We start from the raw sequence: 20,201 nt of genomic DNA on the forward strand, positions 1-20,201 counted from the left end.
AACTGAAAATTAAGCAAAATATTCTGACATATTGGGTAAATGTATAACTAGGCAGCTTTAAAAATGTGAAATTAAACTAAGATTCACAGATTTACTATGCAGAGGGAATTATCAAAGATGATTTTAAAATTTTCATTATGAACTAGACTGCCTTTTGCCATAGCCCCAAACAAGGGATAGTGCATAAACTGCACCACCCCAGAAATAATCTCAGAAGGAATTGTGCTAGAGACCCACCCATCTAACAATTCCATTCCTACTTCCCCCTTACTCCAGGAGAATAGTTTCTTGCTATGAACTGAAGGTATGGGTGACCTAACTACAAAGGAGTATGGTCATAACAAGAAATCAGAGTTGGTTTGAAAGTTCCAGCTGGAAAAGAAAATCTTTTAATTCTCATTTCGTAATGAGATGTCAAATGGAACTGAATATAAATGGAACAGACAGGTCAATGTGTGTTGTACAAGCTGAGTAAAATGCATATAGGAAAATAATCAGCCTATATAATTATTTTTAAGTGACCCAATATGACCCAATTTTTAAGTGACCTACAATGTTCTCACTTAATTTAAGTATTAAGGCAGTTATGCCCTTATTTGACTCATTACTATACTGTAATGCATCCCTTTGAAGGAATGGTCAAAGTTATTGTGGGAAACTTGGAATTTTCTGATTTTTAAAACTGAACAGTTAAATGCTAAGAGTTTTGTGTAGTGAATAAAGACACTGGTTAAAATCTGAGGTTCTAAATTTAGCTCTGCTGCATACTCATTTACATAGATTCAGTTTGTTGCCAGAGATATTGGCACCAGACAGTTCAAAGTTGCTATCTTTAATTTGATTTACTACTTAGGTTTAAGTTTTATATAAAAATCCACACCGAAGGGTACCAATTTTTGCTCAAAAGTAGCCTGCAAATCTGTATTTAGGAAGAACTAAGCACATAAGAAGCTAAGACATTTTTGAGTTATGAATAGCTAAAGACAGTACATTTCACAGAAAGTCAGGTTTTTAATTCAACTACATTATAACTCAAAACACAATTTGTTCAGGTTTCTTCTCACTTTAAAAATAGTATAACAATTTTCACAACAAAAGTATAATAAAGGTAGACACTTAGATGCCACAGGGACAGGCCCTGTAAGACCCTAAATAGATTAGAGAACAGATCAGATGGGATGAAAATAGAGTTTAGAATGAAATAGTTCCTATTGGTTTAACTATGGATTATGGTTCCATTATGGAACACTTCCAATTACATTGTATATAGTCCACAGATATACAATTCAGGCTAGTTAAGATATCAAATAGTATACCACTAATAAGGTGATTTTCACATGAGAAACTATTTATCGGCCAAAACAGGATATTTCTTACTAAGACCCAAAATAGCCAGTGGTATCTAAAACTTACTTTCCAATCCAGAGCTACACTCCTGCACTGAGAACCTTGTGGGCACAGGGTTAAGCTTGCACAGAGCCCCAGTGAAATCAAAGGGGCTTCACATGGGTGTTTGGCTGTGCCAGGCATCTCTCAATGTACAACTGAGGTCCCTATCACTTAAGATAGAGATGGGCAGACTGCAGAATCTGAACAAAAGCCATTTTCACCAAATCATTCTAACTTTTGATATGGCTGTGCTAGTTCAAGACACGTAGTTAGTTTATGCTGATGTTTCATGGACCCTTCCTGCTCCTTCTGCAGCTTCTCTCCTCTTAACTCTCTTCTTAACTCCTCCAAACTACTAAGTTCTTCAGCAACTTCCTTTGCTTAAGAAAAGCAAATGTTCATATTAAATAGGCATTTCATAAGCCACACATATATTGTAGGCATTTTGATTGATACTGAATCTCAACTAAGCTGCTGTGTACTGCAGTATATTAAAATAGTAAAATTAAAAGGACACTAACTTTTAATTTGTTCTTATACCAGAGCTATGAAAAGTAAATACTATAGGTACCAAACTGAACTGTAATCTATTTATATACACAGTACTGACTCAGCTAGTAATTTAAGAATCCCCCCAATACACAAACAATTCTCTTCACCTAATTTTTAAAATGGAACAGTAGATTTTAGAAAAAAGGTAACCCTTTGAAGCATGCTATTTTTCCTTATCTCTAAAACACACACAATATGAGGTTAAGTTCTGATGCAGAATACTCATATTTCTAAAATGTTACTTATTCATATTCATTGCTATTGCCTATGGCTATTCAGAGTAAGTCGCTGAGTGTAGTTCTGAGAAAGCTTATGACAAATTAGCACAACTGTAATAATAAAAAAGCCTTCTCACTTTTACTTCGGACCAGAGGGATAGTCCAATTTTCCTTTAGGCCACTTAAATTCCTAGCTGACTTTCTGTAAACATTCAGTTCCTTAGACAAACTAACCATATTTTCTGTCACATCGAAATGCTACTTTATTCTTTCTAAAAAGCGTGAATATATTCAGGGACTAAGTTTAACCTACATTAAAAAGCCCTTTTGTGAAATTGCATTGTAAGAAAAAAGTTACACAATGATTTATGGATAGTTTAAAAAAATAGCAATTTGTACAGTACCACAGTAAATACAGAAACTTGTGTTGTGTTGCCCTCTTCAGGTCACTGACCATCACATTTAATATTTCTCTTCAAAGATCAGTGATAAACTAAGTGTGATTTCCCCCGTCCCCTTTTGTTATGAAGTCATGAATTAAGACATTTAAATAATACAGTAAAAATATTTACTCTTTAATAGGACAGCTAAACAGACAACATAGTAAATTTGGCAGACCTGTGTAAAGTTTCAAGAAAAATCTACTTTATTACTTTTTGACTAAAATATGTCCTACTAATGCAGTGTACATTTGAGGTATTTGTGGTCTCCAATGCTGTGGGTCTAGACCCTCCTTGATTAATATTTACATTTGGGTGGGCTCGAAGGTATATTTGTAAATTAAAATTGTGTGTCTACTTTACATCAACATTAATACAATGAATATATTATATATATAAAACTCAGGTGAAGCTATGGTAAATATCTCATCAGTTCTTCCATAATGTACAATTTCTTGTTCTAAAGAAAAAATATTTCTCTCTACAGAATTTACAAGTCACCAGGTATAGTAAATCAGTTGTCAGCTAGGTAATACCAAGAGGAAGATTTAAACTTTCAAAGTATTCAGGATTCTTTCCCCTTCATCTAGTAGATATACTGCGTATCAAAGGATGACAAAGGGTATCTACTGCATCATTCGTACAACTCAGATGCAGGCTTTGTCGGTGGTTGGGGAAACTATCTGTTGTCCATCTTGCTCCCCAGGACTGTACTACTAGGAAGTGGAGAAGGAACTGGTGTTATAAAGTAAGGGTGGGGAGGAAATCCTAGAATCTATGCATGATTCTGGGTGGCTACAGCATTTGTACAGGTAAAACAGTGTGTTTAGATACATAACAGTATTGGAGACATTAATACTCCTTCACCTTCAAATTTATTAAGGAGAAGTAAAAGGGAGAAAGCGCCTCTATTTCAGCAATATAAGATGGACAATAAGGTGGATAGAAAGCTGGCTAGATCGTCGGGCTCAACGGGTAGTGATCAATGGCTCCATGTCTAGTTGGCAGCTGGTATCAAGTGGAGTGCCCCAAGGGTCGGTCCTCGGGCCGGTTTTGTTCAATATCTTCATAAATGATCTGGAGGATGGTGTGGATTGCACCCTCAGCAAGTTTGCAGATGACACTAAGCTGGGAGGAGTGGTAGATACGCTGGAGGGTAGGGATAGGATACAGAAGGACCTAGACAAATTAGAGGATTCAGCCAAAAGAAATCTGATGAGGTTCAACAAGGACAAGTGCAGAGTCCTGCACTTAGGACGGAAGAATCCAATGCACCGCTACAGACTAGGGACCGAATGGCTCGGCAGCAGTTCTGCGGAAAAGGACCTAGGGGTTACAGTGGACGAGAAGCTGGATATGAGTCAGCAGTGTGCCCTTGTTGCCAAGAAGGCCAATTGCATTTTGGGATGTATACGGAGGGGCATTGCCAGCAGATCGAGGGACGTGATCGTTCCCCTCTATTCGACATTGGTGAGGCCTCATCTGGACTACTGTGTCCAGTTTTGGGCTCCACACTACGAGGAGGATGTAGAAAAATTGGAAAGAGTCCAGCGGAGGGCAACAAAAATGATTAGGGGACTGGAACACATGACTTATGAGGAGAGGCTGAGGGAACTGGGATTGTTTAGTCTGCGGAGGAGAAGAATGAGGGGGGATTTGATAGCTGCTTTCAACTACCTGAAAGGGGGTTCCAAAGAGGATGGATCTAGACTGTTCTCAGAGGTAGCAGATGACAGAACAAGGAGGAATGGTCTCAAGTTGCAGTGGGGGAGGTTTAGGTTGGATATTAGGAAAAACTTTTTCACTAGGAGGGTGGTGAAACACTGGAATGCGTTACCTAGGGAGGTGGTGGAATCTCCTTCCTTAGAGGTTTTTAAGGTCAGGCTTGACAAGGCCCTGGCTGGGATGATTTAGTTGGGGATTGGTCCTGCTTTGAGCAAGGGGTTGGACTAGATGACTTTCTGAGGTCCCTTCCAACCCTGATATTCTATGATTCCATGATTATCTATTAGAAGATAATGAGATTTAGTTTTGGTGTAACTGGCAACTGAAAGTGTAGCAACCTACATTTAAATAGTTCTTTAAGAAATGGTTTGGATAATTAGAAGTAGTATAATCGAACTCCCAAAGTCTTTTTGGTTCACCAACTTAAGATTGCCCATTCCACTGATCAGTTAATTATGATTTTGCTGCTTTGACTTTATAACTTTATTCTGTTTTCAGTGGGCTGTGGAAAATAATAGGATTATAACTCTGCTCTAGTTAGTACATTTAGAAGACGTGCTGAAGAAAGACTTAAAATGACCTGTGGTTAGTTTAGTTCTGAGTTACCAGTGTTTATTTTTGCCTTGTCTTGCTCCCACACACCATTAAATTTGGATCCCACATGAGGTCTGATTCATATTCTTCTTTAAAAATGTATTTTAATAGATATGCTTTGCAAAAGAAACAGCTTTTCAATTGTGAAAATACCAATCCTTTACTGAAAAGTGCATTTGAATATTATTTTATTTTCTGTTTCTTTAACAACTTTCCCCATGGATACAGTTTGAGCACTGTTAGGACTGATTTTCATCTATTGTATTTTTATTATGATCCAGCTCATTCCCTTAGATGAAAAAACTCACATACAAGAATCTATGCGGTTCCCTTTGCAGAGTTTCCTCAAGGTTATTTGTGGTGAAGAGAAGAAGAGGCGTTTCCCCCTCACAGAACAGAAAGGGGACTGGTCCTAGAATCCCTGTGGCTCTCAAAAGACACATCTGAGGCCACAGACATCCACACAAGCCCTGTGGCTCTCTGTATGCTACCAGCTGTCTGCAACCCTCCATTACATAACTGCCAACATTTGCCCCAGAACTGACTCCTTAAAAAGACAATTCCACAATACGTAGGGTTCAATGCCTAACTTAATACAGCAAATAATTCAGAAGGTGCTCAAGCTATATTTGAAAAGAAAATAAGTTACACATGAAATATTTGCTGAGAAGGGAGGAGTATCAAAGGGTGGGGCTCTGGGGAAGAACAGGGAAGGGGTTTGGGGCTGAGGCACGGGAAGATGGTTTATGGAAAGGGGGATAAATGGGGATCGGTGGTAGGGACTCAGGTCAGGAGGAATGAAGGGATGGGGGGTAGCAAGGGGAAGTGTGGAAAATAGGGGAAGGGGTGTCTGTCAGCCCTACATTCTGTATACACCAGGATCTGGGGGAGGGTCTGAAGCCCTCTCCCTACCCCCTGTGTGGGTGTTGCAATCTTGGGACCCATGTCACTCCAGAGGAGTCTGCCTTACCTGTCCCCTCCACATAAGCCAGGATATGAGCTCCCAGCCCTGTGGAAAACATCCGAGTCCCTCTCCCAAGTCTTTGTGGGTTTTCTGGGAACTGGGGGACCCTACTCCCATAGGGGTATCTGAGCCCTCTCCCTGCCTTCTCTCATATGAGCAAAGATTGGGGGCCTTTACTTTCTGGGAGTGTCTGAGACCCTCTCCTGCCTTCCCTATGTGTGCCAGGATCTGAGGGGCCCTTGTCCATCTATGGGTTTCTGATTCTCCCATGTGTGCCAAAATCTGGGGAATGGAGTGGGGACAAAGGTAACACAAATTTAAAGTCTGACATCCAAGAACTGAACGTAAGCATCACCCCGTGTGCGGCGGAGGGCTGGATACTGTGTGTGCGGGAGAGGGCAGCTTGGAAAGGGGGAGGCAGTCAGGCTTGGGACAAGACTGGGAAACCTGATGGAAGCAGAGATGGGGGCCCAGCTATGGGGGTGTATTAGGTATGAGACACCCAGTCCAGTGTGTATCGTAGCCTACATAATCAAGAAAGTGCGCACTAGGCTGCTGCCTTGGATATGTGTATACAGCAGCAGGCAGAAAGTGACAGCAAAGAGCAACTTATCATACGTTAATGTCTTCTACAGTGCTAAATAATGGCTTAATGGGACAGGAAGGGGAAAGTGATCTGGAAATGCTGTTAGGGGGGTTATACGTTGTGGGGAATGGTGGGGGTGGAGAAAGAGAGACACTCTTCTCTCACACACTTAAAGTAATTGTAAGCGCCATGTTGAAAAAAAAAAAAAAGCCTGTCAAGCTTTTGGGACACACGCCATGTCTGTGATTTCTCTCACCAGCCCTCTCCATCACAATGCACTAGAACTGTTATCCCTACTGCACTACAACAAAATGAACAGGGCAGGGTAGGAGCTCTGAGGAATCACATAGCAACTGTGCAGCATTGTGGAGAGACAACTGGATAGCAGCTATTCCTGGTTCTGCCATTCACCTGCTGGGTGACTTTGGGCAAGTCATTTTACCTCACTGTAAAATGGGAATAAGGATGTTAAGTTCTCTAAGATCTATTGATGAAAAACGCTACACAAGAGCAAGGTTTTTCTGGGAACGTCTACTCTGCAATAAAAAACCTGCAACATGTTCACGGCTGGTCCAGTCAGCGGACTCAGGGCTATAAAATTGCAGCAGAGACATTCAGGCTCGACTGGAGCTTGGGCTCTGAGACTTCACAAGGGGGAGGATCTCAGAGCCCAAGCTTCAGCCCAAGTCCAAACATCTACACTTCTATTTTTAGCCCCACAGCCCAAGTCAGCTGACTCTGGCTCTGAGACTTGATAATGCAGGTATTTTATCACAATGCACACATACACTTTGTTATTACTTAGCTACAGTAGCATATCGACTGCAAGCCTAGGTGACAACTACAGCTGCCTAAATGACCAATTATTCCTATTACAAAGATTTCTTTGTCTGTTAAAAGGAACTAGGAAATTCACTGACAAAACCTTTGTTAAGGCAGAGTTAAAGTTGCCCAGAAGTATCTCATGTCTTTTCTGAACATCAAGTTCAGCAAAAACGCAAGCCACTGAAAACTAGGAAACAGAGTTAAGGTACATGCCGATAGAGCTTTAACGTTGCCCTCTTTGAGGGGGACCCAATCATGCGCATAGCGCACATACTCATTTCTGCCTTTCCAGACAGTGCACGCTCAGAGAACAGAGACACATGACAACTGCAGCACAAAGTCTAATATCTTCTCTTAGCCAAGGCAAAACTGGTTTTTAGGTGAGCTGTACTGACTAGGAGCTACCTGAACTGTTCTGTACTCAAACACTGAGCTTACTCCCCAGAAACAACTTTGTACGTATTTTACAACTTCCTTTACTCTCATTTTACAACACCGTCAGTCCTGATTACTGGATTCCATCTAACATTATACTTTCACTTACCCATCATTAAAACCACAGACTGCTCTCATATCCCACCTCACTGCTGACAATCCCCATGGTTAGATGACCCCTGTACCCTGCTACCGACACAACTTCCACAACTTAGTGCTGAAATAATGTATCTTGGATCCCTCAAGGTACACATGCACCTCTTTCCTCTGATCACACCAATCAGGGGGCTCAGATCTCATATCACTGTCACAGCTCTACCAACCTACTCCAATTAATCTCTCCACCATTCAATTCAACTATACCCAACAGTGCATGCAACTGCAATATATGTAGGTAATGCTCAATGAGTACCGCCAGCTCCAGAAGAGCACAGTTAAGGTCGTGCTGGTGTGAATTCAATGTGAGCAGTTTTGAATAGTTTGGGTTTTGAAAATCCCACCCAATATCGTCTGGTTCACCCAATCCAATAAATACATATATTGCCATCAGCAGCTAGTACTAATTGACAGACTGTGGCTGTGCACATTATCCCTGCAATGTGAAGCAGCATAATGCAACACATATTATTGTGCCCCACCCCTCTGCAAGGAATCTTGTCCTAGCTACATGATCCTTTGTGGCAGAGGACACAATGAACTGCATTTCTACTCCTCACTGTTTCAACAAACAAGGCAGGATTAGGCCTCATTGCTCAACTTTCCAGATCTAAAACTACAGAATTTGTCATTCAACCTGAAACATTCTGCGTATGTCTCTGTGAAGAGAAATTAAGGGCTGTTTGCGATGCCAATATGGGCTTTACATGTAAAGATATAAAAATTGTTTTTACACAGGGTATGGGATCCCTACATTATTTAATCAGCACTATCTCCACTTAATGAGTCCATTTCTGTTGCTGCAAAAACATTAGCACCGAGCAGTAAACAAATTAGTCAGTGACCAAAGACGATGCTAGGAGAAAATTGCATCTATAGGTTTTGATGCACACATACAGAGCTTACCATCTGCTACAATTTCTGATAGCGCTCACAAAATAACTGTGACTTCCGTTCTCAATCTTTAAAGTTTCACTATGACAGTAAATTTGTCTTAATTAAATCTAAACACAAAGTTACTACAAAACAATTGTAAACTTCTTTAGAAATGTTAATAAAGCATTTAGATCCAGTATAAAGTAATACTGATATATTCAGCATTACCAGATCTCCTTTTTATAGTGACTGGTAGAAAACTTCAACACCTTTAATCATTTGCAGGATACATTTTGGATGTAATTTATGAAGACAGACCATCAAAATAGCATGACTGACTGATTCTCTTGTAACTGAATTTTGGATGAGTATACAACAGTGCCTTAAACTCAACTCAAAACATAACACCAAACTTCATGCCATAAGAAAGCAGAAGGCACAGAGGAAAGAAAAATTAAAGAATTCCATGACTTTTCTCCAGAATCTTAACATTCTGCTAAAAGAAAACTCTTGGGCAAAAATAAAGAGACTAATCATATTCTTACATTAGAAATAAACATAGATATTGCAGATAGGTTTGGAGTTGAGGAATGGAGATAAGGAGAATTCTCAAAGATTCTGATGATCCCTAAATGTAGCTATGGTCTCTAAATCTAGTCTAAACATTCTATAAACCAACATTTCTGGAACTAAAAATAAAAAGCAACTAATTTACTCAATTAGTCATTCATTAAATTTAGAAGCACCGAATTAATATCCCATACATTCTCCAATCTGCTTTTCAATTTATTAATCATCATACAATGCAAACAGCAGAAAATGGACAAACTCATTTTACATTTTGTTTTATGAAAAGGGACCGATCACTCGATGATGGCCTGTTCTGTTCATTCCCTGTGAAGCACCTGTCATTGGTCGCTGTTAGAAGAAAAGATACTGGGCTAGATGGACTATTGCTCTGTCTCAGTATAGTCGTTCCGACGAAGTGGGTATTCACCCACAAAAGCTTATGCTCCAATATGTCTGTCAGTCTATAAGGTGCCACAGGACTCTTTGCCGCTTTTACAGATCCAGACTAACACAGCTACCTCTCTGATAGGTAAATGTGTAATTTAACATGAAGGGGTTTATAAAACAGACTGACTAGAGTATATAGACAGTCTTTAAACAATTTTTGCATAGTCTGCAAAAGGAGGAACTTTTAATTCTGAATCAGCCACCACGATTTACAATTTTACACTTTAACAAAGAACTACTCTCTGCTACTTTTTAGTGTGCAAAAATCTGAGGCCTGGTCTATGCTGGTGGGGACAGAGAGGGGATCAATCTAAGTTATGCAACTTCAGCTACGTGAATAACGTAGCTGAAGTCAACGTACTTAGACCTACTTACCGCGGTGTCTTCACTGCAGTAGGTCGACCGCTGCCCCGTTGACTCAGCCTACGCTTCTAGCTCCGGTGGAGTACCAGAGTTGACGGGAGAGCACTCGGCGATCGATTTATCGCATCTTCACTAGACGTGATAAATCGACCCCTGCTGGATCAATCGCTCCAGAGGTAAGTGTAGACATGCCCTAAGTGTGGGTTGCTCTTGTCTTTACAAGCTGGGAGGTAGACCCAATGTCATTGACTAGCTTAGCTTTGACTAGTATAAGCTTTGCTCGCTATATGAGCTACAAAAAATTTTCTGACTCCTGCAATAGTAGCAGGGCAGTTCCATACTACCAGATATCACAGAGATAAAAAATGCATCACTGAAAATTTCTAAAAACCTAATTCAATTCCTTTTTGAGCTTACTTAAATTTGCACCTTTTTCAATATTACACATTACATTCACATACTAAGTATGCTATAAGAATAGTTAAGTAGTATTTTATTGTGTTAAAACTTGTCTTTTCAAAATAAAGTAGCGTGATTAGAACAGATAGGAGCAACAGATGTTCTAAGTGAAATTAGCAAGGTGAGTAATTTTTCAAAGACAATACCTATCCCACTTGCTCTCTCATGGGGCCTATAATGACAGAAAATAAGATGATGCTTCTCCAGAGGCTGAGGAAAACGTTCCTCCTGAAATGCTTGCCTCAAGCTCTTCAGTTGAGGGTGAACTCTGGCTGTTTTGTGTACAGTGGAGCCTTCAAGGGCAGATATTACAGAAAGTTCTTCAAGTAGGGATCATTTCTTATTTGTCTATAAGAGGGACAAAGTGGGTGAGGTAATATCTTTTATTAGACCAACTTCCGCTGGTGAAAGAGACAAGCTTTTGAGCTACAGAGAGCTCTTATTCAGGTTTGGGAAAGGTACTCAGAGGCTGATCCCTGGTCTACACTACACAGTTAGGTCGACATAAGTCAGTTCATAATGACCTAACTCGGTAAGCATCCACACTAAAATGTAGCTCCCACTGATGTTACTTACCCACTACACCGACTTAACTTCATCTCTGCGAGAGGCATAGCACTTAAGCTGATGTAGTCAGGTTGACGCAGTGTTAATATAGACACTGCGGCGCTTACATCAACTGTTGTTGTCTTTCAGAAGCATTTCCACAATGCCCAACACTGACAGTTAAACCAGTGCAAGCACTCCTGGTGAGGACATGCACCACCGACACAAGGACCAATTGAATTACTTAGATGGTTGTACGTCAATGTAACTTAGGTTGACTTAAATTTTGTAGTGTAAACATACCCTAAGTCTTACAAACTAACATTGCTATACAGTAGAACCTTAGAGTTATGAACACCTCGAGAATGGAGGCTGTTTGTAACTCTGAACAAAACATTATGTTTTTTTTTCAAAAAAGTTTACAACTGAATATTGACTTAATACAGCTTTGGAACTTTACTATGCAGAAGAAAAATGTTGCTTTCCCTTTTTTTTTTTTTTTTTTAAAGTTTACATTTACCATGGTACTGTATTTGCCTTTTTTTTTTTGGTCATCTTTAATGCTGCCTGATTGCGTAATTCTGGTTCCAAATGAGGTGTGGGGTTGACTGGTCAGTTCATAACTCTGGTGTTCTACTGTAATTACATAGCTCAGGGGTGTGAAAAATCCACAACCCTGAGCAACATAATTATACCAACCTAACTTCCAGTGGAGACACCACGATGTCAACAGGAGAGCAACATAGCTACCAACTCTCGTGGAGGTGGGTTAACTACACTGTCAGGAGAAGCTCTCTCATCGGCATAGTAGCTTCTTCACTAAAGAGGTGCACCTGTGCTGCTTCAGTACTTTATATGTAGACAAGCCCTTTGTGACAGCTAAATACAAGGTGGAACCTATCGTTTAGCACAGGTAGTTAACACTTATTGTAAGAGACCATTCAAGATGAAGTGATCCAATAACCCCTCTGTAATCAAAGGACAAAAAATGGGGGTTAATGGGTTACAGATTGTTGCATTAAGTCATAAATCAAGTCACTTTATTAAGACCATGATTTTTAGTGTCTAGCAGAGTTATGAATGTAAACACATAGGCTAGTATTTTGTTTTATTTGTCTGTAAAGCACTTAGCATACTTTTGTGTATTGTGCACCTATTTCTGGCACAATGAGCAGCAATTACTTATTAGGATCAAGTGAGAGTAACAAGCTCTATGGACTTTCTTCTATTTCCTCAGTTAATTCATGCAACTGAACAGCCCAGCAAATGTGAGGAAACAGACCACCTAATTCTACTTTCCAGCTAAAAGTAAGTGGACTTATCATTCCATATGGTTTACTTCCATTACATTTGACAGATCTCAGCATGACAACAGTTTTGTAAAACATGAGGCTTTTCATGTTGTCTCCTACCTGATATATTCTAAATGGGATGTAGCGAAATCCACTATCTTCTGGAGGATACTCCATGAGTTTCCGATTTATGGCCCAAAATTGGTCAAATTTGTCTGTGAAAGTAAGAGTTGTATTAATTATTAGCATTAATAACGTATATGCTTCTTTACGGAAAAAAATACACAAAATATGATAGGCACAATCATACACACAGGAAAGTGAAGCATCTAAAACCCTTTTATCACAGAATTTTTGCCTGTGAGTAGGTTTTTTCCCCCATAATTCTTGTTCCCTATATAGTCTCAAGAAGGGGAATTGCCCTCCCACACTGCTGAAAATAAACATAGAGCAGGTAATCTATGTTGTGCCACCACAGTCACAATGTGATGACTTGTCAGAAACTAAAGAAAAATTGATTTCATTTCACTCTGCTTCTTCCAAGGGTAGAGAAATACTGTGTAACACAGCATTAAGAATGCTGCTATTTCAACCAGAAGCAGATATTGCTAATGCTCTCTGCTACTACTGCTCTCTGCTACCCATTTTTTCATATTTAACAGCTTTTTTAACTTGAGAGGAAAAATCAGGTGCAAAGTACAGGAGACCTAAGAGCAGAAGCAGCAACATGGAGACAAAATTTATTTTTGTCTCTTGACATTTGCAGTTAGAGAAGGTCTTTTAGGATAATCTGCTCTGGTACTCTGGTAAATATGGAAGCACTTGTAAACAGCGAAATCTCAGAAGAAATGTGTAACATTTTGATGGAACAACCTGAAAATAAAAGTAAACGTTTAATATGTTCAACATACACACATCAATTTTTGTATATTATACATAGTAATTTATATTAAAAGTTAACTGGTTTTAATGTTGGTAATATCAGAAACAATGAAGTAGTTTCAGAGAGCATACATTCCGTCTCTGCCAAAGCACACTGAGTGCCGTGCAACACAATAGCATTAAAATATGTAAAACAAATGTCTTAATTAAAATAGGATAAGGAAAGCACTTTAAAAGGGCAAAGAGGATATTCAGATAATATCAACCAAGCAGAACAAATACCAAAAAAAGGAAGGGGAGGAGGGAGATGACATGTGGGGAGCTAATCACGCTCATACTGAAAAAAACCTTTAAAATTGAGACAGGTTTGTTATTAAGAAGTAGACAGAGATAGAGAGACATCAGTGCTCTAGGGGCCCACAAAGTCGTGATCAACTGCCAACCTAAGACACAACAGATGGCTCTCTTAAGGCATATATGTTGTATCTTATCACACATACCCAATGCAACAATGCTCAACTGGATCTCAGATACAGTCAAGGTCTACTTTTTTTATTTTTTTTTTTAAATCCAACATGTTACAGGTAACCAAAGTAAATAAAATTAGACAGGCATAATATGATTGCTGTGGTTCAATCCAGGCAAAAAAGGTTTATCTGTATCCTGAACAAGCTACCAATGATTGATACATATTATAGAATCATAGAAACATAGGGCTGGAAGGGACCTCAAGAAATTATCAAGACCAGCTCCTGTGCTGATGCAGGATCAAGTAAACCTAGAGTCCAGGGGTTCGCTCAACAAATTTTTTGGTGGCCTCAAAGTGCGGCCACCCACTCTTGCTGGTGCTGCTCTGACAATTTTTCCTAAAATACTTAATTTTAGGGGGGGAAATGCACATATACATATCCAAATCGTACTTTATTTATGTAGGGCTTTTTTTTTCAAACTCAGTAATCAAGATAATGTACTGTTGTGTCTATTCTTTACTGGACCGAAACAGAATAGAAACAAAAATAAGGTGCTTTTCGTGTTCTTGTCTTTTGCTGCTGCTGTTACTTTTCCTTTTTTGGGCTGCTTTTTTGTTTTAGACTTGCTAGCTAGCAAGTCTGCTGTTGTGAAAAGTGGTATGTGTGTGTTTGTTAATATTTTTCACAGAAGCAGACTTGCTTGCTAGCAGGGAGACAGTGAAAAGATATATTAACAAAAATACAAATATCACTTTCCACAGCAAATTTACTCAGCCCCAGCAAGCTGGGGGACAAATTAAGCCCTGAATGGGGAGGTGGATAGGGAGGCAGTAGGGGTCAGGGGCAATGGATGGGTGGACCAGAGGAGTCAGCAGAGGCCAGGTGCGATGGGGAGGCGGCTTAGGGGCTGGAGAAGGCAGCAGGAGCCAGCGGTGATGGGAGGGGTGGCAAGCTCGAGGCCAGCACGTGAAGCCCAGGGGCCAAGCTGAATCCCTGCACCCAGGGACCAGAGCCCACCGCTCCATGGTCGAGCTTGCTGCCACTACCCCAGTGCTGAGGCTGGAAGCCCGAGCCCCACTGGCCCCAGGAAGGTGGGGAACTCACACCAGCTGTCTGCTCTTCCAGCGTTTCTGACTCCAGAGGGAGACAGGGCCCAACCCCTGCTGGCAGTCCCGCAGAAGGGGACACTGCTTGCACCCACCCCTGCAATCATCGCCCAGGAGGCTGTGGCCACAAAAAAAGCCCCTGGTGGCTGAATGCAGTCGCAGTGACCGCATTTGAGAAATGCTGGCCTAGACCATCCCTGACAGGTGTTTGTCCTGTTTCTCATTATCTCCAACAATGGGGATTCCACAACTTTTTCGCATAAGTCAGGTTTTCTAAACCTTTTATCATTTTTGTTGCTCTTATCTGGGCTTGCCCCAATTTGTTCACATCCTTCCTAAAGTGAGTTTCCCTGAACTGGACACAGTACTCCTTAGGAGGCCTTACCAGTGCTGAATGGAGCAGGACAATTACCTCCTGTGTCTTACATATGACACTGCCGTTAAAACACCCCAGAATGATGTTAGCCTTTTTCACAGCTGCATAACACTGCAGATTCTCATTTAATTTGTGATCCATTATAGCCCCAGATCTTTTCCGTCACTACCACTTAGCCAGTTATTCCCCATTTTGTAGTTGTGTATTTGATTTGTTTCCTTCCTAAGTGTAGTACTTTGCCTTTGTCTTTATTGAATTTCATCTTGTTGAATTCAGACCAGTTCTCCAATTTGTCAAAGTTGTTTTGAATTTCATTTCTGTCCTCCAAAGTGCTTGCAACCCCTTCCACCTGGGTGTCATCTGCTAATTTTATAAGCATACTCTCCACTCCATTATCCAAGCCATTAAAGAATATATTGAATAGCTCTGGACCAAGCACTGACCCCTAATAACTACTCTTTGAGTACAGTCTTTCAACCAGTTTTTCACTCACCTTATAATTTTATCTAGATCACATTTTCTTCCTTTGCTTAAGAGAATGTCATGTGGGACTGTGTCAAAAGCTTTACTAAAATCAAGATATTGCTACAAGCTGTAAGAGGAATTAACTTAAATTTGAGGTCAGTGGAGCAGTGGTGCTGTTTCAATGTCAGGCAGCAAGGGCACAGCCTGTGTGAAGTGCACAAATGAAATACTTTGATACCACATCTAAACACATGGCTTTTCATGCATGTTCTCCATTATGAGCTTTATCTGTTTGCCCCGATTAGTGGTAGAAACTGGAGACAGGTGTATCTGACTGCCCTGTGTTCCAGGAAGTTGATGTACAGAGAGGTTTCTTTAGGTGTTTATCTGTCCTATGGTAGGTGTCTAGAATTTTTGTGCCTTCATAAAGGTGTTGAGTAGGCCTTAAATCTAGGATAGGCTTCCAACTGCCATCCTTTTTTGGAACCAGGAAATACCCAGAATAAAACCCCTTCCCTCTCTGCTGCACAGGAACCAGTTCTATAGCACCCTGGAGTAGGAGAGAGTCTTTTTCCTGTCATAGCAAGTTCTCATGAGAGTGGCCTGTGAAGAGGGATGGGGAACGGGGACTGGCAGATGGAAGAGAACCAAAGTGGATGGAGTACCCTGTGAAAATGATCTCCAGATTATACTTGTCCATAGTGAGTGACTTCCAAGCCTGCTGGAAGCAATAAGGGTGGCCACCAAAAAGAGGAAGGCTGGAGAATCAATTCAGCTGGTAAGAATGGAGATGGTAACTCAGGACCTCAACCATCCTGTCAAAATGGGTGCTTTGAGGTGGGAGTCTGTGAGGTTGAAGGTTGAGAAGTGGGTTGTTTTCTTCTCTGGAATCTCTGTCTCTGGTGTTGAGGTTCATATGATCTCTGGGACTTAAGAATTGAGCAGGACAGGATCTTTGCACCATCTGGGACTTAGTAAACTCTCTCTTGTGGGCAGGTTATAGATCAAGTGAACAAAAAGTAGCCCTGGAGTCCTTTAACGGGTGCAGATTAATCTGTGCTGTCAAACAGATTAGTACCATCAAAAGGGATATCTTCAACCAATATTTTGGACCGCCTTCGGAAATCTTGAGAGCTGGATCCAGGAAGCACTTCTCACAACTACCGCTGTAGAAATCAAACAGGCAGCAGTATCAGCAGCATCGAGGGAGATATGCAGAGATGTTCTGGTGAGCAGCGGGCCTTCTGCAATAATTGCCTGGAATTGCTCTATGTTCTGCTGGTTGATGCTCAACAAATGAGTTCAGCTTGGTATGATTGTATTTCACTATTAATGCCTGGTAGCTGATGCATAAAATTTTTCTACCAAAACAGGTAAAGGCGCTTACTATGATCCTTGTCGTAGTGCGTAGATTTCGGTTGGTGCTGCCTCCCATGTTCATTAAACATATAAACCACCAAAGAGTTAGAAGAGAGATGAGAAAATAAAAATTCTGAGTCTTCTGATAGAACATAGTATTTCTTATCCACTCTCTTGGATGTAGGTGGAATTGTGGCTGAGATGTGCCAGATAGATATTGAGGCCCCACTGGACCCTGCGAAGGTTAATAGGCAAGGCAATGCAGGCAGATGAAGTTGCATAAAGAAGGTCAAGCAGCTTCTGATGTGATTCTTTAACCTCCTCAAGAGGGATCGGCAAAGAATCCACAATTTTTTTGAGAAGGTCCTGAAACTGCTTGAAATCTTTCACCAGGAATGGAAGAGGTGGCATAACTGCTTCATTCAGGGATGAAGAAGAGCTGTTGGCTGGTGGAGAGACATCTTCATCAGCCCTAGCTTTTTGTTTCTCAAAGGTTTCTTCCTGAGGTCTCATCTCCTAGAGAGGGAGGATGATGAAGACTATTTCTTTGGTGGGTGGTGCTCAACACGCTAGAGAATTGCTGGCGATAGGCTGCCCAAAGGTCCTAGTATGGCTAAGGAGGTGGCGTATATTGCATGGTTGGGGGCATCTATGGGTGGTCATACCAGCAAGTCTGGGTGTATCACGAGTGATACCAATCTCCTCAGAGACCTCTGGAAAAGAGCTTCTATAGAATGGAGAGAAGAACCTTGCACAGATATTTGGGAGACCAAGACAAGATCTTCATCAGAATTCTCCTCTTCCAAATCACTCTGTAGCGGTGGAGCATTGGAAGAAAGAGGAGATGAAACAGTCAGTACCATTCGAATGTCCGGAGACCTGCAAGTCCTTGGAGCATATCGGAGCCAAGCAAGTGAGTTGGGCATCTCAGACACAGCAAGGTCTCAGGAATTTAGCTTTCCTTGAGGTATCAAGAGTGTTGCCAGTACTGTGTCCACGGCACGCAACGAAGTAATAGTGGCTGAGGGAGTTGATGGTATCATAGATCTCAACTGCTCTGAGCGAAGTCCACATGGAGCCCAAGCTGGCTTCTTCAGTACCAGGTGAGAAGAGGTAGAGCTCTTCTTGCTGCCTCGCTTTGCTGATGGTAACTTATGACGTCGCAGAGCCCAACTGCTCCAGGCACCCAAAGCAATGCGCCTGCGCTGCTGGGGAGGTGCGTGTGACTGCTCTTGCAGCTTCCCTTTACTTCCCAGTCAGTTTCTGTGGGTAAGCAAAGAAATCCATGGGGGACATGAATTCTGCACACACACAGTGTCACAAAATTCCCCCAGGAGTAAACTATGCTAAGGACTGTCATACAGAGGACAGTGATCAACAGTTTTCAATGTCCACTAAAGGAAGGACAACAAGTAATCTTAATCTGCAGCAAGGGATATTTAAATTAGATATGAGGGAAAATGTTTTACTATAAGGATAGTCAAGTACTGGAATAGGTTACCAAGGGAGTTTTTGGAATTCCCATTATTGGAGGTTTTTAGAAACAGGTTAGACAAACAACTGTCTGGGTCAGTCTAGGCATACTTGTCCCTGCTTCAGCACAGTGGCATGGGTGGGTGTCATAAATATAAAGGGAAGGGTAAACCCCTTTGAAATCCCTCCTGGCCAGGGGAAAGCTCCTCTCACCTGTAAAGGGTTAAGAAGCTAAAGGTAACCTCACTGGCACCTGACCAAAATGACCAATGAGGAGACAAGATACTTTCAAAAGCTGGGAGGAGGGAGAGAAACAAAGGGTCTCTGTCTGTCTATATGCTGTCTTTGTCGGGGATAGACCAGGAATGGAGTCTTAGAACTTTTAGTAAGTAATCTAGCTAGGTACGTGTTAGATTATGATTTCTTTAAATGGCTGAGAAAAGAATTGTGCTGAAGAGAATGACTATTTCTGTCTGTGTATCTTTTTTGTAACTTAAGGTTTTGCCTAGAGGGATTCTCTATGTTTTGAATCTAATTACCCTGTAAGGTATCTACCATCCTGATTTTACAGAGGGGATTTCTTTACTTCTATTTCTATTAGAAGTCTTCTTGTAAGAAAACTGAATGCTTTTTCATTGTTCTCAGATCCAAGGGTTTGGGTCTGTGGTCACCTATGCAAATTGGTGAGGCTTTTTATCCAACATTTCCCAGGAAAGGGGGGGTGCAAGTGTTGGGAGGATTGTTCATTGTTCTTAAGATCCAAGGGTCTGGGTCTGTAGTCACCTAGGCAAATTGGTGAGGCTTTTTACCAAACCTTGTCCAGGAAGTGGGGTGCAAGGTTTTGGGAAGTATTTGGGGGGAAAGACGATTCCAAACAGCTCTTCCCCAGTAACCAGTATTTGTTTGGTGGTGGTAGCGGGCAATCCAAGGACAAAGGGTGGAATATTTTCTACCTTGGGGAAGTTTTGACCTAAGCTGGTAAAGATAAGCTTAGGAGGTTTTTCATGCAGGTCCCCACATCTGTACCCTACCGTTCAGAGTGGGGAAGGAACCTTGACAGTGGGATGATCTCTCAAGGTCCACTGCAACCATACATTTGTACGATTCTATTAAATCTGTAGTTTGGATAAAACATTTGTTCAATTCTTCAGTTTTAAAGCTATTACCTCTTCTAATAGCAAAAATTAACTGCAAAATACCAAAGCAGCATTCTGGGTCTCAGTATTGTAAGACAAACAGTGGAGATATGTTACAGACATGTGTTAATGCAGATGCATACTACCTTATCACAGCTGTTAGTAATCTACCTTGCTCAACCCAGCAATCTGACAGTTCAAAACTGAAACAGCATTTCGGTATGAGTGGCTCAGGAGAAATAGTAAAGGGATTCAAAGCCTTTCACCTTATATAAATTCACTATTTTGACTCCAATGTAGTTGCTAGAGACTCAAAAAGTTGTCACCTGATGGATATCATGGCATGGAAGTCTCCATCCAGCAGACGTTTCCCCCTCAATCGGTTCCAGCCCTTTAAAGTAACATCACTAAGCGATCGATGCAGCAGGGTCGATTTAGCGTGTCTAGTGAAGACACGCTAAATTGATAGAGCGCTCTCCGGTTGACTCCAGTACTCC

The 20,201-nt window shown here is 41.1% G+C and overlaps 1 protein-coding gene across 6 annotated transcripts in view; it reads right to left on the reverse strand.

The window, feature by feature from the left end:
* Positions 1-20,201, reverse strand: part of ATG5 (autophagy related 5) — a 122,957-nt gene that overhangs the window by 47,706 nt on the left and 55,050 nt on the right. For all 6 annotated transcript variants that reach the window (XM_073336911.1, XM_073336909.2, XM_073336908.2 and 3 more), the window contains one exon: positions 12,558-12,652. In XM_073336911.1, coding sequence (XP_073193012.1) covers positions 12,558-12,652 — 95 coding nt within the window. The remainder of the gene's footprint in view (positions 1-12,557; positions 12,653-20,201) is intronic.

Source organism: Lepidochelys kempii, chromosome 3 (genome assembly GCF_965140285.1).
Source record: "Lepidochelys kempii isolate rLepKem1 chromosome 3, rLepKem1.hap1, whole genome shotgun sequence".
Classification (NCBI taxonomy): domain Eukaryota; kingdom Metazoa; phylum Chordata; order Testudines; family Cheloniidae; genus Lepidochelys; species Lepidochelys kempii.